Below are 17,274 nucleotides of genomic sequence, written 5' to 3' on the forward strand. Positions count from 1 at the left end.
GTTGGCTTTTCTTATGCACCCATCATTTAATATTTGGCAAGGGCCTTTCAATTCTTTTTTTATTTCCTCACAGTTTGCAAATCTTATTTTGAACCTCTAAGCTGGTTACTGAAACCTGAAACCTTGTTCTTGAGGTGAAATAATTTTGGGGTTGTTTCTCTTCTTCCAAGAGCCAAGAATGATAGACCCAAGAGAGCTGTTCTCTGCCTTCCTGAATGTCTTTGATTGTTATTCTGCTTCTTAAAGCCGCCTTAACTTTGTTCCATAACCCCAACAGTGTTCCCTGGCTGTTGGATGAGTCCTGTGTATCCCATTTTCCTTTCAGAAGTTCATAATTTAGTTTTACCACACTTTAATATGACATGTTATAGAGATATGATCAATCTGTGGGTCTGAGGTTCTTGGAGGTAGCTGCTAGACATATTTCCTGCAAGGAATTGCCTTTGGTTCCAATACCTGCTTATAAAATTGGACTTCTGACTAGTTTTTCCTATCTCATTTTTCATTTATCCGCAGCATTGACAGTGAGCAGTGAAACAATCTAAATAATGTCTAAATCCTCTGTCTTTATGAAGTGATCTGTTGGTTGATCCAGTGACTTGCCATCAAGAAAGTAATTCTTGTCTGCAGCTGTATCTGCACTGCTGGTCCTGAACTTGTGTCTCTCGTATTTCATGTCACCATTGCCTTTCATTGCTACTTGATTTTTAATTTAGAAAACAGCTTATTTTGTAATCTCTAATTGTTATTTAACTGAAAACATTTTAAACTTTGTGTTTGTTGATGCTGTTTTATTTCATTTTAATTCTATTTAAAAAGATGTCCATATTGTATTTATGCTTCATAATGAGGAAAATACTGAGAGAAACTTTGAGCAGAGCAGAAAAACGGGGTCATGTTCTCCCATTCAAGGATGTATTTTATAAAACCTATAGGTGAAGCTGTTTTACTGGGGAAATTGTTCCATCAATTTTGAATTCTGAATGGGTTTCCACAAATAATCTTTTAATTTTCTTTTAGATCAGGGGTTGTTGAATGAGCGTCTGAGTGCATCTGTCCTGTCGCAGGCCACCTGTGAAGAATCTGTTTTTCATCTTCTGGTTAAACAACCACAAGGTATGGAGCTTCTTAACCCTTAATATATATTTAAACTATTATTTTTTCTTATTTTATCAACTTGACCTGCAACAAGTCACAGTTTCATAGAACATGAAGTACCAGAGTGGAAAAACATGTAATTTCTAAGAAAATTATTTTGAAAATAATATTTTTGTAGTTTGAAGGATCAGTTAAGAAAAAGAAGAGGAAATAAAATCCAAAAATCAGAATTGGGTGATTGTAACTGCTTTTAATGTTTATCAAATAAACAAAAAGATAACAAAAAAATAAAAGAAAACAAAAAATAAAATTATTTAATTCTAAATGCACTTATGTTTCTCTTCAGCCTTTTCACTTTAACTCATTTGTGTTTTGTTCAGGGGAATTGTGTATTGATTTTTGGGTTTTTTTGGTTTGTTATTTTCTGAGAGTTTTTTAAGATAATTCCGGTCTATAGTTTCTGGGAAAATTTTCATGGGAAAACCAGTACTTTTCAATTAAAAAGCTATCTGGAAAGAATTAAATTATTTGTTCATTATCATGAATGAAATTTTAAGTGTCACTTCTGGTCATATAGGATCTGAGATATGAAAGAAACAAATTGCCTTTAGTGCTGTAATGGTACCAAAATTTATTTTTGACTTGTGTATGATAATTGATTTATTTGATTTATCTGATGTTATTACAAGGCTTGGATTATAACAGAAATTGCATCCTGCAATGATTTAAAATTATTCATTGCTGAAGTACAGAAGATAAGTAGATTTCTGTAGCTATTTTAAATATCTTTCCTAATAATTATTTCTATTCATTACTTCTCACATATGCTTTCTAATTTCAGAACACACAGGTAAATTATCCATATCTTCAATTGTTTACAAAAAAAAAAAATATTTGCTCATATCCCCCACAAATGTGTGAGCATCTCTTTTATGTTAATATAGTTATCAGAAAAAGCCATACCATTTCTTGAAGAAAAAGTGTCTATCTCACATTAAAGACCTTGTTTAGAAATATGAAATGATCATCACTTGTTTACAGTTTCATTCAAAAAAATTTGCCATATGCTATGATTTTCCTGTATACGTACTTGACAGATCTTCATTTTGTAAAGGATATTGCAGACATTACTGTTCCCAGCAAGGAACTATTTTTGTTTTCCCTTCTGGAAGCTTGCTATGCCTCAAAACATTTCTAGGGATTATAGAAAGAAGGATTTGGAGGAACAAGAGGTGTAAGAATTGATCTGCATGTCATGTCATTTTTATATATATATACATTGCTCGTTGTTTCAGCAGCCAAGCCCCAGGCAGCCACTCACACTCACTCACTCACTCACTCACTCACTCACTCACTCACTCACTCACTCACTCACTCACTCACTCACTCACTCACTCACTCACTCACTCACTCACTCTCCCACCAGCAGGATCAGGGAGAGAATTGGAAGGGTAAAAGGTGGAAAACTCATAGGCTGAGATAAAGACAGTTTGATATGGAAATTAAAAGCCGCACAAGCAAAGCAAAGGAAACCAAGGAATTCAGTCACTGCTTCCCAAGGGCAGGCAGGGGTTCAGCCATCCCCAGGACCCCATCACAGCTAACAGTGACTTGGGCAGACAAACCCCATCACTCCAAACATCCCCTCTTGCTCCCTATTTCTGCCACTTCACACTCTGATCCATGATGTCCCAGGGTCTGGAATATCCCTTTGGTCAGTCTGGGTCGCCTGTCCTGGCTGTGACTCCTCCCAGCCTCCCATGCACACCATGCTCCTCACCAGCATGGCTGTAGGAAAAGCAGAAAAGGCCTTGGATCTGTGTAAACCCTGCTCAGCAGTAACAAAAACATCCCTATATTATCATCACTGTGTTCAGCACAAATCCAAAACACTGCCCCATACCAGCCACACTGAGAAGAAAATTAACTCTACCCCAGCCAAAACCAGCACATTTTACACAGACAAATACAGAAGCTGTGACTTTTGCCATGTTCTTATATATATTTTCTTTTCCACAGAAGCTGTGAGGAACTGTCCAAAACAATCTAGTTCATGTACACAGTAAAACTGAAAGTGTAATCCCTTCACAAATATAAGAAATATAAGAGCAGTGAAGCAATCTTTAAAAGTTGTACTTTTTCCTCATCCTCATTTCCTTTATGTCTGAAATGTCTTAATGATTTGATCAGTAGGTGAAGATCAGATTAGGTGCAGGTGTTACTGCTTGCCATTATTTCCTGTAAAAATAGAAACAATACTTTGAAAATGTGTTGGAACTAAATATTCTTGATGGACTTGCTGGAATATGACTGCTAGATCATTTTATGGGCAAAATTCATGCTTATGGAAAAATTGTGCTTGTTGCTAATTTATTACTTGTTTTCCCCTCGCTCCCTCTAAAAGCTGGGGGTAGAAATTCAGAGATACTGAGATATTCTGAGAAGCTAGGAGACATTTTTTCATCACCCTTTCACAAGAAATCCAAAATACTTGCCCTGCTGTAAAATTGGTACTCAGAGCAGGGTATCCTTTTTCCCTACCCTGCCTTCCCAGTGACACAAACTCTGTCACTTCACCCAGAGTGAAGGTTTGATCTCATTTTGCATTCAACCTCCAGTCATCACATTTTATGGCTTGGCTGCTGCTCTTGGTGATCAATAAGCTTCTCTGTTGTAACCACTTGGTGCAGCACCAACCAGGAGCAGTGAACAGGGCAGTTGGCTGAACATGCTTTTTAGATACCTCTCTCCATATTTCAGCACAAGTTCTGTATTTAAAACGTCTATAAGCTGCCATGTCACCTGTATCATGTTTGTCTCTTTCCCCATGGAGAACTCTGTGGTTAACTCCTTAATTTTTTTCTTCTAACTTTGGTTTTGTCTAAAATATATGTATTTGTTGACTTTGCCAACCACTTAGGAAGGAAAGATGAAATATATTTGATAAATATATTTAATGTGAGACATTTTCCAAAAAGCTGCCTGCAGAGTAAAACCAGTTGATGGAAATCAAATTTGAGATACTAAAATTCTGTGTATGCTCTTTGGAAGCATGCCACTATTACAGTTTCATATTTTATTCATCATTCTTTGAGAAAGCATTTTGGCATACTTTTAATGTCATGTACCGTCCACTGTGATTGCAGATAATTTGGCTTTTAAACTACTTTCATCTAAGAAATGGCATAAATTTTGTTCAGGTCCTTAGGCCATTTCCCTAAAAATACTAGATTTAAAGATTTTCTTCTTGAATCCTGTACTTATTTGCATCTGCTTTTTTCTTTCAGTAATTTTGCATGTACAGTCTGTTTTTTCTTGTTATTGCTTTCAAAGACTGAAAAAACAACAAAACTAACGTACTTGGTTGCCCTGGTTGTCCTTAGTTCCTCTCTGTTTCTTTTATAATGCCTCCATTATCTCAAAATGAAGAGCCAGAGAAGAGGAAAAAAAGATAGAGCTGTGAGAAATATTTCTTCATTCTAGCAGACTATTTTGAAAATATGTTTAAAATTACAAAGTTTGCTTTCCTCTTCTATATTTTAACTGCATTTTGTGACCAAGGTTTGGTCCCTCAAACAAGCAGAAATAATTTTACACTTTATAAGTTCCATCAGAGGTTCTGTTGAAGGCCACCATCAGTGGCTCCATCTGATAGTTTTCCTCCACCTGTGGGTATATTCAGTTCTGAGGACTGCAGATCATATTTTCTTTCTAATCTACTGTCTGTAATTTTTGGGAAAGGGCATAGTTTGCTAGATCAGGCTGCCTTTAAGATCTCAATTTTTTCTTATACCTTACTGCTACTTTTGTCCCTGCTCTCTTGGTGCCATCAGGACTGGTTTTGTGAGAGGGTCCAGGGTCAATTCAGTGCACAAAGTCAGGCTTAACTTCAGTTCTGTGATGTTACTGAGTATTGAACAGAGGCTGGCTGATTGCAGACTGCATCTAGATGGGGAATCACTATCTGTTGGATATTTAGTATAAAAATTTATGGTCCGTGTGTCCTCAGCACCAGTCTGTCGGAGAAAGGTTTACTGACAGGTTCTATCCTGTTTTGTATTGGTGATTGTCCCTGGTGGTTGCAGGTGCCATGGAGTTGGTGGTCACTTAACCAGGAGCTTCCTGAGAATATTTTAATGCCATTTTCACTGGAATTGTCCTCTGAATGAGAAACCTACCTGTCCTCTTCCTTAGAGTATGAGATTCCTTCCTGCTGGGATCACTTTTGGTGTGGCCATCTTTTGCTGTGTAGAGAGAGACTTTTCAAGCAGGATTTGTGTAATTTCAGAGTACACAGGTTTGTGTTATGGTCTGATACATGCAGTAGATAACCAGGACTCTTGACACACTGCCAGGGTAGGTATTCCCATGGTCAGTATTCCCAGTGAGACATGGGATGTGTCTTTGCTGCCCCTGTTGTCATTAGTCATTTGAGGCCAGGTCAGCCTTTGTCTTGCAATGGGTTCATGCATGATATTGCTGGGTTGCCATCTTCTGATTCTTTGGGTTTTTTCCATAGATTTTTTATAGCTTTTCACTTGAGAACTTTTTAACTGAGTCCTTGAGTTATTTCTTAGCTATTTTCTCACACCTTATGACTTTTCTCAGTAGAATCAATCCAAAGTAGTGGTGCTCTGCTGTACCCAGTTAGACTGCATCACTGACAGCTGAACTGCTACTCAAACTATTACATGTGCTTTTGAAGAAATTGCTGTTTATGCTCCCACAAAATAGCTTTCTTGAAGCTATTGCATTGTATCTGTGCAAGACACAATGATTTCCCTTCCTGGCCCTATTTGAGTGTCTGTCTGAATGCCTGTTCCTTGTTTAAACCTCCAGCTGGCATTTTCCCTCGTTCATTTTTCTCTGATGTGCTATCATGGTACCTGGAAGCTTGTACAGATGCAGATTTGCTTTGTGAAGTTTCCAGCAGAAAGAAAGGTGTGGAATCCCTGCCTAATCCATGCACATGAATTTTCCTGATTGCTGAATCACCCTGGCTTGCCTCTCCCCTGTGAAACCATTCTGAAAGAGCAGTGTCCCATGTTACAGCTAACAGAGAAACAGGGTGTCATTACTCAGTCCTGGGACGTGACAGCACAAATGATGTGGTCTAAGCCACATTTATCTCTAGAGAGATGTGTGATAAAATCAATGAGGTGAAGCTGGTGGCATTCCTGAGTGCTGGGCTGATTGTCTCTGCTGTCAGCAAGGAAAACCTTAGAGAGCTCTCTAAAGCCACTGCACACCTGAGGCTGCCCTCACATAGGGAAAACTAGTAAGGAAATGTTTGTGCCATGTTTTAAGGCACTCATGCCTTCTAGTATAAAGAAGGTCAAATCTTAAAGATTTTTCTTTGTACTTCTCTGAAATATCTTCAGGCCATACATACTTTATATATATTTATTTGGCCTGTTATATGCCCTCTTTTTACCTTTGAATTTCACTTTCTTTATGGATTATATGCTGTAGACAAATCTTTATATTTGTTTGCCAGGAATCCATTCTAGTGAAATAAGTTAAGGAAGTGAAAGACAGCATAGTAACAATAAGGGAAAATTCTCAGTTACTGTTCTCTTAAAAACAATCCTGTGAGTTGAAGGAGTAGAACAGCACATTCCCTTGACTGGGTAAGGAAATGATTTCTCTGTTTCAACATGCTCTCCTGATGTTGCAAAAGAAGAGAAAAAAGATATTCAGAATGCAAATAAAAGAAGGAAAGACTTCAGAAAGCCAGATTTTGCATAGTCTCACGTAGATGCATGGAAGACTTCCCATGTGGATTTATCATGAAAAACAGATTTTCAGGCTATAATTGCCTCACAGATTTTAGCGAGGCCATGCAGTAGTTTTCCTTATGAATATCATGATTTGTTACTGAACATCCAGAGTACAGTACTTCAGATCATTTAAACTATGCAAATCACCTCAGGGGAGGCTGTTATTTCACATTATATTGGCCTATTTCTCTATTTAAAAATATCTGCTCTGTTGTATAACTTGATAAGAAGTTATCTTCTTCAATTTCAATAGAACTAGAAAATGAAAAGATGATTAATTTTGACTTTGAATAGCATATTACTGGTAATCTATTTGATAACAGCTGTTGATGGACAAGATGGAGTCAGGATGTGCCCTTGAATAAGACAGAGCTGCTTAATTCCTCCCCTCTTCCTGATTCTTGATTCTAGCCTTCACCTGTTTAGGTCATAAACCCTGGGAAAACTCCAGAGATACAGATTTGTCTCAACCTGTAAATTACTCAGTAAATCTATGTCTAACTCCAAATCTGCTATAAAAAATTAGCTGCACTAATCTTTTGTTTCCAGCAGCACATGCACAGTGGGGAAGTTGCCAGCAGTATCAATCAGTTGTTTCTTGAGGGAATTAAGAGGTTTGATTTTTTGGATATCTGTTTTATTTCCATTTTCCCAATCCTCCTCTGCTCTGGGAACAGTGACATCTCTGTCTCTCATTAATTCATCTGTGCAAGATGCTTCCACATCCATGCTGGACCCCAAACATTCAGTGAGGAGTAGGTTTCCCTCCTGCCCTAAGCTAGCTGATTTACTGACTGAAATTGTTGATTTTTCTGTAGCTTTTCTTCATTTCTTCATTTGTGTTTCTAAGTTGACTTTGCTTATTTATCCAGCTGTTGAGTTCTGAGAAACAGTGAAGGTATGTTGGAGATGCTTGTCTAACCTGGTTGAGAGAGGATAAAAGACTAAAAAATGAAAGAAACAACAAAATAACTCACCCCATCCTATTGGCATTGGTATTGATAGAAAAAATGTATGGAAATTTTGAAAATTAGAGACTTTTTTTTCCTATGGAAGTTGAAAATAATTATGGAATTCTTGAAAATATTCCCTTAGCATTTTAAAATGAGGAGATATGGGGTATGTTTGGGAAAGAAATTGAACCTTTTCTGTAAGAACATTTGGAGATGGAAGATCATGATAAAATGTTAAGTTTTTCAAAAGTAGGTCTGAGGGTTTGAGGGGAAGAAGAGCTAGTTGGCTTTTTTTGCTTGTTTGTTTTAATTACTGTACACTTTCCAGGAGAGAAGCCAATTTAAACTTACCTTATTAAGTAACTGTCCAAGGCACAGGTTTTATTTTAAAACATAAATGCTAGAAGGCATTATTGAAATTGACCTTTCAACTTTGAAGTTTTATGCCTTAAAAGTGTTTGATAATTACACTGTTGAACTAATATTCTTTTTTCATATACTGTTTTTCTAGAACATTTTTTGTCAAATGTTTTCATTGATTGTTTTTTTTTCTTTTGATCAGTGAAGAATGGGTGTCAAGTATAAAACAGAAGCTAAGAGAAAGTAAAATTATATATATTACACACACACACACATATATATATATATATATATATATATATATATATATATATATATGTAGTATGCATTCAGTAGTTAAACAACAATTTTTTATCCACAGTGGTAAGAGAATTCTCAATATAGTGACACACACTTTAAAGTCACGAAACCATTAAGGTTTTTCTTAATCAGAATTTGGCTTGCAGAACATTGTGTACTTCAGCTTGATTTTAAAGGTCTTATTTCCCAAGTGTTAAGCTTTTTACATATCTATGATAGTCCCTGTCCTGACACTCTTTTTCTCATTCCAAGTAGCATGATGTGCTTGGAATCTTTTTTGGAATTCTGTGCAATGAAGCATAGACTCAAGTGTGTTACACAAGAGTGTCTCTTTTTTTAATCTCATATTTCTGTAAAACCCAATCACACAAGTCAAATTTATACGACCAGGTCATTCCATAACTGTTCTGCCAAACAATTAACTTGCTTCTACACATTTTCCACAGCTCTATAAATTATTTTGTCTTCCTTCTCTACTCAGAGTTCTACAACTCTTCAATAGATACATAGTTCTGTTGCTGTCTGAAGATGTTTTGAGTTATAATTATGTGAAATCTCAATCTGAATTGCAGCCAGGAACAAACTGAAAGGAAAGAAGAGGGTGGCTTTTTAAACATTATTTTTATTCATTATTTTAGTCTCAAAGTTGTCAGGACTACTTGACTTACTTAGGAAAGCTGTCAGAGTGTTCTGGGCATGCAGATGTGCATTTTCTCCTTCTTGGTGAAGTCAGTGTTGTCTGAGCTTTAGTTTTGCACTGTATTTGATAGCCAGATACAACATTTTTTACAAGCAGCAGAAAAGATCCCGTTGAATAATGAGATTTAACATTTAAGAGGGTCTGTGTTCTCTCCCCTAACATCCCATAATAAAGTTTATACACTTTTAAAAGAATATGTTTGGTTTTGTGGGAGGGTCTGTGATTAATTGAAATAAGAGCTGCTAGCAGTTGGATTCACAAGTCAGATTATTCATTATAAGGAAAGATGCATTTGGGTTGTTCAGTCTCAGCTCAGTAGCATATTTGAATCTGATGAATTTCAGGTAGGTAAGACAATCCCCAGACAGCAAAGAATTTAAATTTAAACATCTGCCTCACTTGCACTGTAATTACAGGGAATGTAAATGTGTATTTCAGGCATCTATTCTAACTGCTCTGGTGTGAGTAGAGGTGGGATTATTTGTGTGGCTAATTGTTTTGATAAATAATTTGGTATGCCCATAATCTGTATGTGCACCTCAAAATTATATATTTCTCCTTGCTTATAAGATATAACCAGGATCAATAATGCTGTGGCTCATTTTCTTGCCAAATGGGGTCTTTAAAGCTGTTCTCTGAAGGGGAGGAATAATTTAATTAAAATGAACATCATATTCTTTGTACTCTGCTGCTTTCATTCTTCCCTAGATATTTTGCCATACTATTACTAAGATTAACAAATTATTCAAAATATTTTTTATGGGAAAGATAATAAATTATTCACAATCTCATTAAAATTGATATATTTCAGTTACCAGGGGGAATTTGGATTCCTTGATTTACATTTCTGTCACACAGCCTGAATGATTAGGCAGGGCCTGTTTTGTTATGATAAAGCATTTGGGATTGTACCTGCCTGAGTGTATTTGCAAAAAGAATGCATCTCACTAGTACCACTTCTCTCTTCATGTGAGTCTCAGCAAAAATTTATCTTTCTCTTCCCTGCCTTTTATGATGCATACAGGATCTTACTTTCAGCTTTTACATTATTTATGTGAAATCCCTCTTGTTTACCTGAAGATCAGGTTGATACCTTCAGTCATCAACATTACTAACAATCTTGCATCTTACAATAATATTTAGGTTTAAACAATATTTATTTCTTTAAATGCATTGCTGATACCAAGTTCAAAAACCCATGCAAGCCTCAAACAAGCACAGGAAAAAGGAAATTTGGGCACTTGTGCTGTGTTTGCTGTGTGTGAAAGGCCAGGATGGGCTGTAACTCTAACCCAGCCTTTGCCTTCATTTCAGTGTGATGCTTTTTCTGCTCACAAGCCATAGTAAGTCAGTCAACAGAGGGGATTTTGGTATTAAGTACTGAACATCATTTGTGTGTTTTTGGAGAAATACAGAACCAGGACTTAGATTGCAAATGGCTGAAAAGTGTTTGAATCGTGACCTTTACTGTATGAAGGAATAATACCTCACAACCACTGAAGCATGCAGCACAAAATTCTTCATTGAACATCAAAGTTATCTTTACAATGTACATAAGATACTTTATTACACTCATAGTCTGGTATCACATATTTGGTCTAGAATCATCTGTTGAGTGGAGGGAAGTTAAGCTAACTTCTTTGCACAGTAATTTAAAGGGTCATGAGGGCATTGAAAGAGGGTATTATTTCCTCAAACTCCTCTTGCTAGAACATTGTTTTTACCATGCAGTAGTTTATGTTCAAGTATTTTACTCTTTTTACTGTTAATATACTACATTAGTTAAAATCTGTGTTTGCAAAAATATTCAAAACCTCTGAAATTTATATGGGTAATGAATGAAAGCGAACTGAACCTTAAGTACTTTCTGCATTCACATCTTGTTAAGGTACTTAATTTTATTTTCACACATCTTCTTTTACTTGAGCAAAGGAATCTAGCATTTTACTCATTTTAAACCAGGGAAACAGTGCTATAGGTATAATAAAGGTTTTCCCCTACTAAAGCTGTAGTTATTTCAAAATAAAATCCAGAGGCTTGAAACGTAAGAAGAATCTCTTTTTCATAATCATTTGGTGAAGCATTGGGGAAACAAATATTCATACAAAGTCCAAAATGAGACATGGATTTGAAAATTATCCCATGTAACTATCAAGAGGTCTGTGAAACTTCATGATGTGACTGTTTCTTTTATCTCTAAATTGGAGCTATTAATTGCCTCTTTAAGGTACTAAATTCAGTGTAGTTAACTTGAGAGATTTTTTTGTAATAGATGAACTTAAAGAATGCAGATCATGTTTTTTGATTGCCTTGTTTGCCTGCTTGTGTTATAAGAATGTTTTTACACTGAGGGGAAAACTATAGCATTCCACCAATTTCTGGTGTTGAATTGTCTTTTATCTGATTTCTTCACAAGCACTGAAAATCCCTTATAAATTAAGTAATTTTCTCCTTCAGAAAGATACTAAGATAAAACAAAGATTATATGCCCATAAAGATTGATATCTATTAATTACAGGTAGCATTGCCTTTTTCACAATAGGTGCCAGTAATTTTAGCTAATCCCTGAGGTTTGTAACCCTTTTTATTACCTCTGCTACATACTCCCAGCAGAACCCAAAACTTGAATTGCATGCTGTCCTCTTAGGGGTTGTTCCAATTTCTTTTTTGCTAGCCATGTATACAATTTTCTCTTTTCCATTAAATAGGAAAATAAGAATTTGATTGCTGAAAAGAACTGTTTTTCAGACCCGTGTCAACAATGTGTTTTCTACATACACAAACAAGCAAATCAGCTTTATCACACATAATAGCACATGACACTAGACAACATAGTAGCTTATCAGTAGCTGTTAAGGAAATTTTGGATAATCCTTATCTCTCCAGCTTACTTTACATCCTTTCAAATAAAAAATCACAAGCTATATCCTGTTAATCTTTTCTTCTTACTGATTAATCCCTTTCCCAAATAAAGAATTAATTTTTGTGTTATTTTTCTTTCTTTGATCTATAGATTTACCCAATTCTCCCAACTCTGAATTGAGAGGAAATGCCTTTTTTTCCTGCTTTCTCCTACCTCTACTTTTTGATGCCAATCTCATTGATTGAAGAAATGCAGGGGTTTTTTCCAACTTCTTGAAGCCTGTTTACTTCTAGGAACCCTCTATTTGATATACAATGTTAATTAGCCTGGGTTGCCTTCTGCAGTTGTTGTTTGTTCATCTTTGCAATAAAAGCATGTTTAAATGATTCAAGATAAGAGGGAGAGATTCAGAGGTCCCTAATTACTTAACTAACCAAAGAAAATTTTGGTGGCAATTTGTTTGTCCTGTCTCTCTAAAAAGCAGAATGTTGGTGATGAAGCATTCAGTGTCACAGAAAACAGTGAGTGTTATTCAGTAGACAAATTAAAAGTGAAACCTATTTTTAACAAGGAGCTTAATTAACTCTCAGAACAATTCTCAATGAAACGTGGAGGATTCACTATTGCTGACAAGTTCTAAATCAAGTGACTGTGGTTTTTTCCTAATTAAATTCTCTTGTTCAAGAAGAGTTATTGAGACTGAACCTTGATTTTTTTCAAATTAGTTCTTTCTATGTATTGAACTCAAGTTAGGTGATCGTAATGACTGAAATGTTTAGTTGTGAAGAAACAAAAAAGATCTCTGCAGTGTTCTGCATAATCAAATATGTTTTAAACATGCTTTAATAATACAATCCAAAAAGGGAAAAAAGTACTTTGAAGTTTCTGAAGTAAAATTTTCAGAATTTCCATTATATTATTTGTCTATTCTTTTACTACATCAGGATGAAAACAGGGTCAAGAAGTCAAGTACCATCAATAGATACAAACTGTACAAACTTTTCTTTACTATTGTTACCTATTGCCTCTAAAGAATCAGCATTGCAAGTGTTTTGGTCATTCGTCTATATAGAAAAGGAACATATCTAAAAAATAAATTAAATTTTGAGACCAAATATATTCAACCAGGAAAAGCTATAGATTGTAGGAAAATTAACTGCTATTTTTCTACTCTTCTCCAACTCCTTGCTGCCATGTATCAGAAAATAAACTTTTTTTTTTCCTTTAGATTGATACCAAATGACAGCTTGTAAAGATCTGTTCCTTGTCATCTTTACACACAGGGTTTTTTTCCTCTGCCTTTTCTTCACTTCACACCTATGACAAACAGCTGTTGGGAAATGCATTTTTCCCTACATTTGTTCAGTGTTTGGCTGCAAATCACTTGTGCCTTGAGCTGCTTTAGAGACTAAACCATATGGAGAGAAAAAATGGCTTAGATTTGAAGGCTGACAGCATCTTGTTTTGACAGATTTAAAATGTATTATCTCGATTAAGTTCCTTGCACGAAAATTTTCATTCCCAGTTATCTCACCACAAGTTATTGTCAGAGGAGGTTACAGTTACTGACCTGAAATGTCTCCTTTCTATTCCAGAAAAGCATTGTAGTTTTATCTCTGGCTATATTTTAACTAAGTTTTAGAAAAGAATCAGAAATTATCCATTTTCTTCCTTCCTGAATCAAAAGAAAACTGGTCTCTTACTGGGAACTCAAACAGTTTGTGCAAAAAAAAAAAAAAGTAAAAGCTAAATTTTAGGTATTTGTTTTGTATTTTGTGTGAAAATGAAGTAGTCATCTTGCCTTCTGAATTGTGGCTGATAGTGTATCATTTGGTTTCCATGGGAAATGAAATGGTTTCCATTTCTGGATTCACAGAGGATCTGCAGCAGCCGCCCCTCCTCAGAAACACTGCAGCTCCCATTGAGTCATCCAAAGCCTGTCTTCTCTATGATTCACAATCATCCTGACACTGTCATGTAATTTTAGTCCTTGATCCCTTCCAGAATATCTTAATATTAATTTCCACTTTTAGCCTTAATTTTATTTGTTTTTTAAATCTAGTTCATTTCCTACGTGATTGCTTCTAAACATTTTTTTTTCTTTTTCATGAGGCCCTCAAGTATATCCCTTTATATTAATCTCTGAATTTTAGGGGTCAGCATCTCATATATTTATTGGATATTTGATTACTATTTGCTCTAAATTACAGCTGCAGGGGTGATTTTAACCTTGTTCACACAGCAGGAATCAATGCATATTCCCCAGCCATGAACTGCTAATAGTCCTTCTGGCTGGAAACTCATACAGCATTTCACCTGCCCCTCAGGGGACCAGGAGAATTATAATAATTATCATATTAACCACAGAAATTCAAGGGATAAACTATTTTGTTACTTGAATGAAGTCTTAATGAAATTTAAATATGATCTGTAACTATACCTGAGTCTGACGAGTGAGCAGCCATGTGTCATATTCACTGATCCAGCATCTCCCAGGTCTTTGTAGCAGGGTTAAAATATTTCTGGATATTTCTAAACTGATGTGTCCTAACATGGTGTAATGATTGAGTAGCAGGAATGTACATAACCAGCATGTGAGATTGCACTGACAATAAAAGATGATATTGTGTAGACATGCGAATTTTCAGAGTTTGAAAAAATGGATTCTGTCAGAAATCATTACTTGTTAAAAAAAGAACAAGTCAATGCGAGTTACTAGTTTGTCCATAAAAATCAAAAATATCACTGAAGTAGAAAGGCACTTGACAGCTCAGCAGACTTTCTTGCTAGAGAATATTGCTAATGGTTTTTTTCTGTACTTTCTCTAGGGACAAATTATTGTTCTGTGATGGTCTTGATAAAATCTGGAGCAGGTTTTGCATGTCAATGAGAGCAGTCAGAACATAAGATGTATTCTATAAATTGTCATCCTAGAGGTATGTTTGCTGGCCTCTATATGAGGCCACTGCAGTCAAGTCAGCACTCATTCCTAAAAATAAGATAAAATCCAACAACAGTGACATCCCAGGCTATTTTTTGACTGCATTTTCTCCTGACCAAGGAAGTAATCAAAAGGACACCTTAATAAATAGAAAAAATAAATGAAGGGTTTTCTTCTCTTCTCAGGCATTTTCTATTCCTACATAAAGTTTTATGAATTGATTCCTGCAACCTTGTTTTCAGAGCCCATGATTTTTATCTTTTCCTTTTCACTTGCATAGAGCACAAGAAACATCTTGAGGATGTAACTGGCATTGGGAAGAGAAGAATGCTTGGTTTAAGTACCAGGTTGTCTGTGGCTGTTGTTAGTGTCTTAGGCTATTTCTGGGTGAAATCCACATTCTCTGAAGACATCAGCTCCTAGCAAAGTCCCAAATGCTTCATTTAAATTGCAGCAATATCCTGGCTGACCTTTGAATATTTTACCTGTAAGGACAAGGACAGAGAACTCTAGCTGAAAAACTGTGAATAGGAGAAAAGTTTCATTTAAGGGGCCATCTTTTAGAATAGTTGAAGACTAAAGCTGCAGCTCTAAAACTGGTGCTCTGCCTAGGGATTTTTAATGAAATAAAATAAATTTTGTTTGTATTTTATTTGCTCTTTTTCTTTGTAAATAAGAACTTGGTATATATTCTCATTTAAGGCAGATTTATTTTCAGATTGATTAATAAATGTAGATAATTTCTTCAGAATTTTGGAATCTGGAGATTACCTGCTGACCAGTGGCATGGTTTAACATTGAGGCTGTCATTGCCACGTGTTTGATTTTAGCATGTTGCACATGAAGTAGAGTGGGTCAAAAGGATACAAAAGTGGAGCAATAAAAATATTTGTCTAATTGGATAGGCTAAGAAGAAATTATTGTTAGTCCACTTACAACAATACTGATGTCCATAGCTATGAAATACATGTACCATATTGTGGGCTCTGTCATTCACTCAGCTACTGTTTTAAGACACAAGTCAAATTAATGGGCAAACATTACTTTTAAAGAGGGATTCCTCTTACCATCTTCATCTGTTTTCTTGAGTGTGAAAAGACCAAAAAAAAAAAAGGCAGAAATCAATTTTGCCTTACTACAGAGACCTGTAAAACCTCAAATGATGAAGAGCATACTTACCAGAATTATGAAAAGGAGTAACAAAATAGTAACACTATCTCTCTCTCTCTCTCTCTATATATATATATGACTCACAGTCACACTGTTTCCAGTTACTGTCTGCCCTATGAAGTGTGATAAATCTTCTGAATACTTGTATCAAGCAGTACAATTTTTGGTTTTGGTTGCATGTAAGAAGTAGAAGGATGTAACAGCAACTGGTGTCATTAGTGATTTCACAACACTTTGCAGGTTTTGATTAAAATCTGCCATAGATTCAGAATTTGACTGTGCTTTCAGAGATCAGATTAAGACACATACATCCGTGCAGTTTAAAGGGAAAGTAAAAACACATCTGTCAAAAGTAATCAGATATTTGACGTATGTCAGAAATTCAATTACATCTGAACTGAAGCAATTACAGTTTCCTTTCAGGCATGAACTCAAGACACTTTTGTGTACATTTCAATCTAGAAAAAGATTAAGAAATAGCAAAGTTGTCATATTCCTAATTTACTTGCTAGTACTTTATCTTAGGGTAGTATGAACTTTTCTTAAGGGAGAAAGGACAAGGTTTGGTGGTGTTTTTAGTGGCTGGGCACTAAATTGAAAGTCACACTTGTTTAAGAAGCATATGCCATTTCTTGTGTGGCTCTTGCATTTTCAAAATATTAATGTGGTGATTGTCTACTTTGAGATTGTAGGCAGGTTGTGCTTGTAGAGTGTTTTTTTGTACACAGAACACAACTAACACACAGTAGCAGAGGGGCAAGAGAGGCTGAGTAGATTTTCTGTTACTGAAGTAGAGAATGTAAGATCCTATTGTTATTGGCCATCTTATCTCTCCGCTCAGCTCAGCACTCTCCATCCACACTGAGTTTATGGTCTTTCTTCTATATAACTACTTAATCAATTAATCTCTCCTGAGAATGTCAGTTATATTTACATGTGTGCAGAACTAAAATGAATATTTAGTTTAAGAAAGTAAAATTGACCTAACATAACTGAGTTTTTACTTTTCTGTTGTTTAGTCTGTCACAAATAGAATCACTCAGAGAAGAGGTATAGTATTGCATCTTTTACAGTGCTGATTTGGAAGAGGTTTTGCATCTTTTTCTTCA

The 17,274-nt window shown here is 35.6% G+C and overlaps 1 protein-coding gene across 1 annotated transcript in view; it reads left to right on the forward strand.

The window, feature by feature from the left end:
* CFAP47 (cilia and flagella associated protein 47) overlaps nt 1-17,274 on the forward strand; it is a 259,541-nt gene that overhangs the window by 198,148 nt on the left and 44,119 nt on the right. Inside the window, exon 57 of the mRNA XM_063182155.1 lies at nt 1,021-1,116. Within this exon, the coding sequence (XP_063038225.1) occupies nt 1,021-1,116 (96 nt within the window). The remainder of the gene's footprint in view (nt 1-1,020; nt 1,117-17,274) is intronic.

This window comes from Melospiza melodia, chromosome 2 (genome assembly GCF_035770615.1).
Source record: "Melospiza melodia melodia isolate bMelMel2 chromosome 2, bMelMel2.pri, whole genome shotgun sequence".
In the NCBI taxonomy this organism is placed as follows: Eukaryota; Metazoa; Chordata; class Aves; order Passeriformes; family Passerellidae; genus Melospiza; species Melospiza melodia.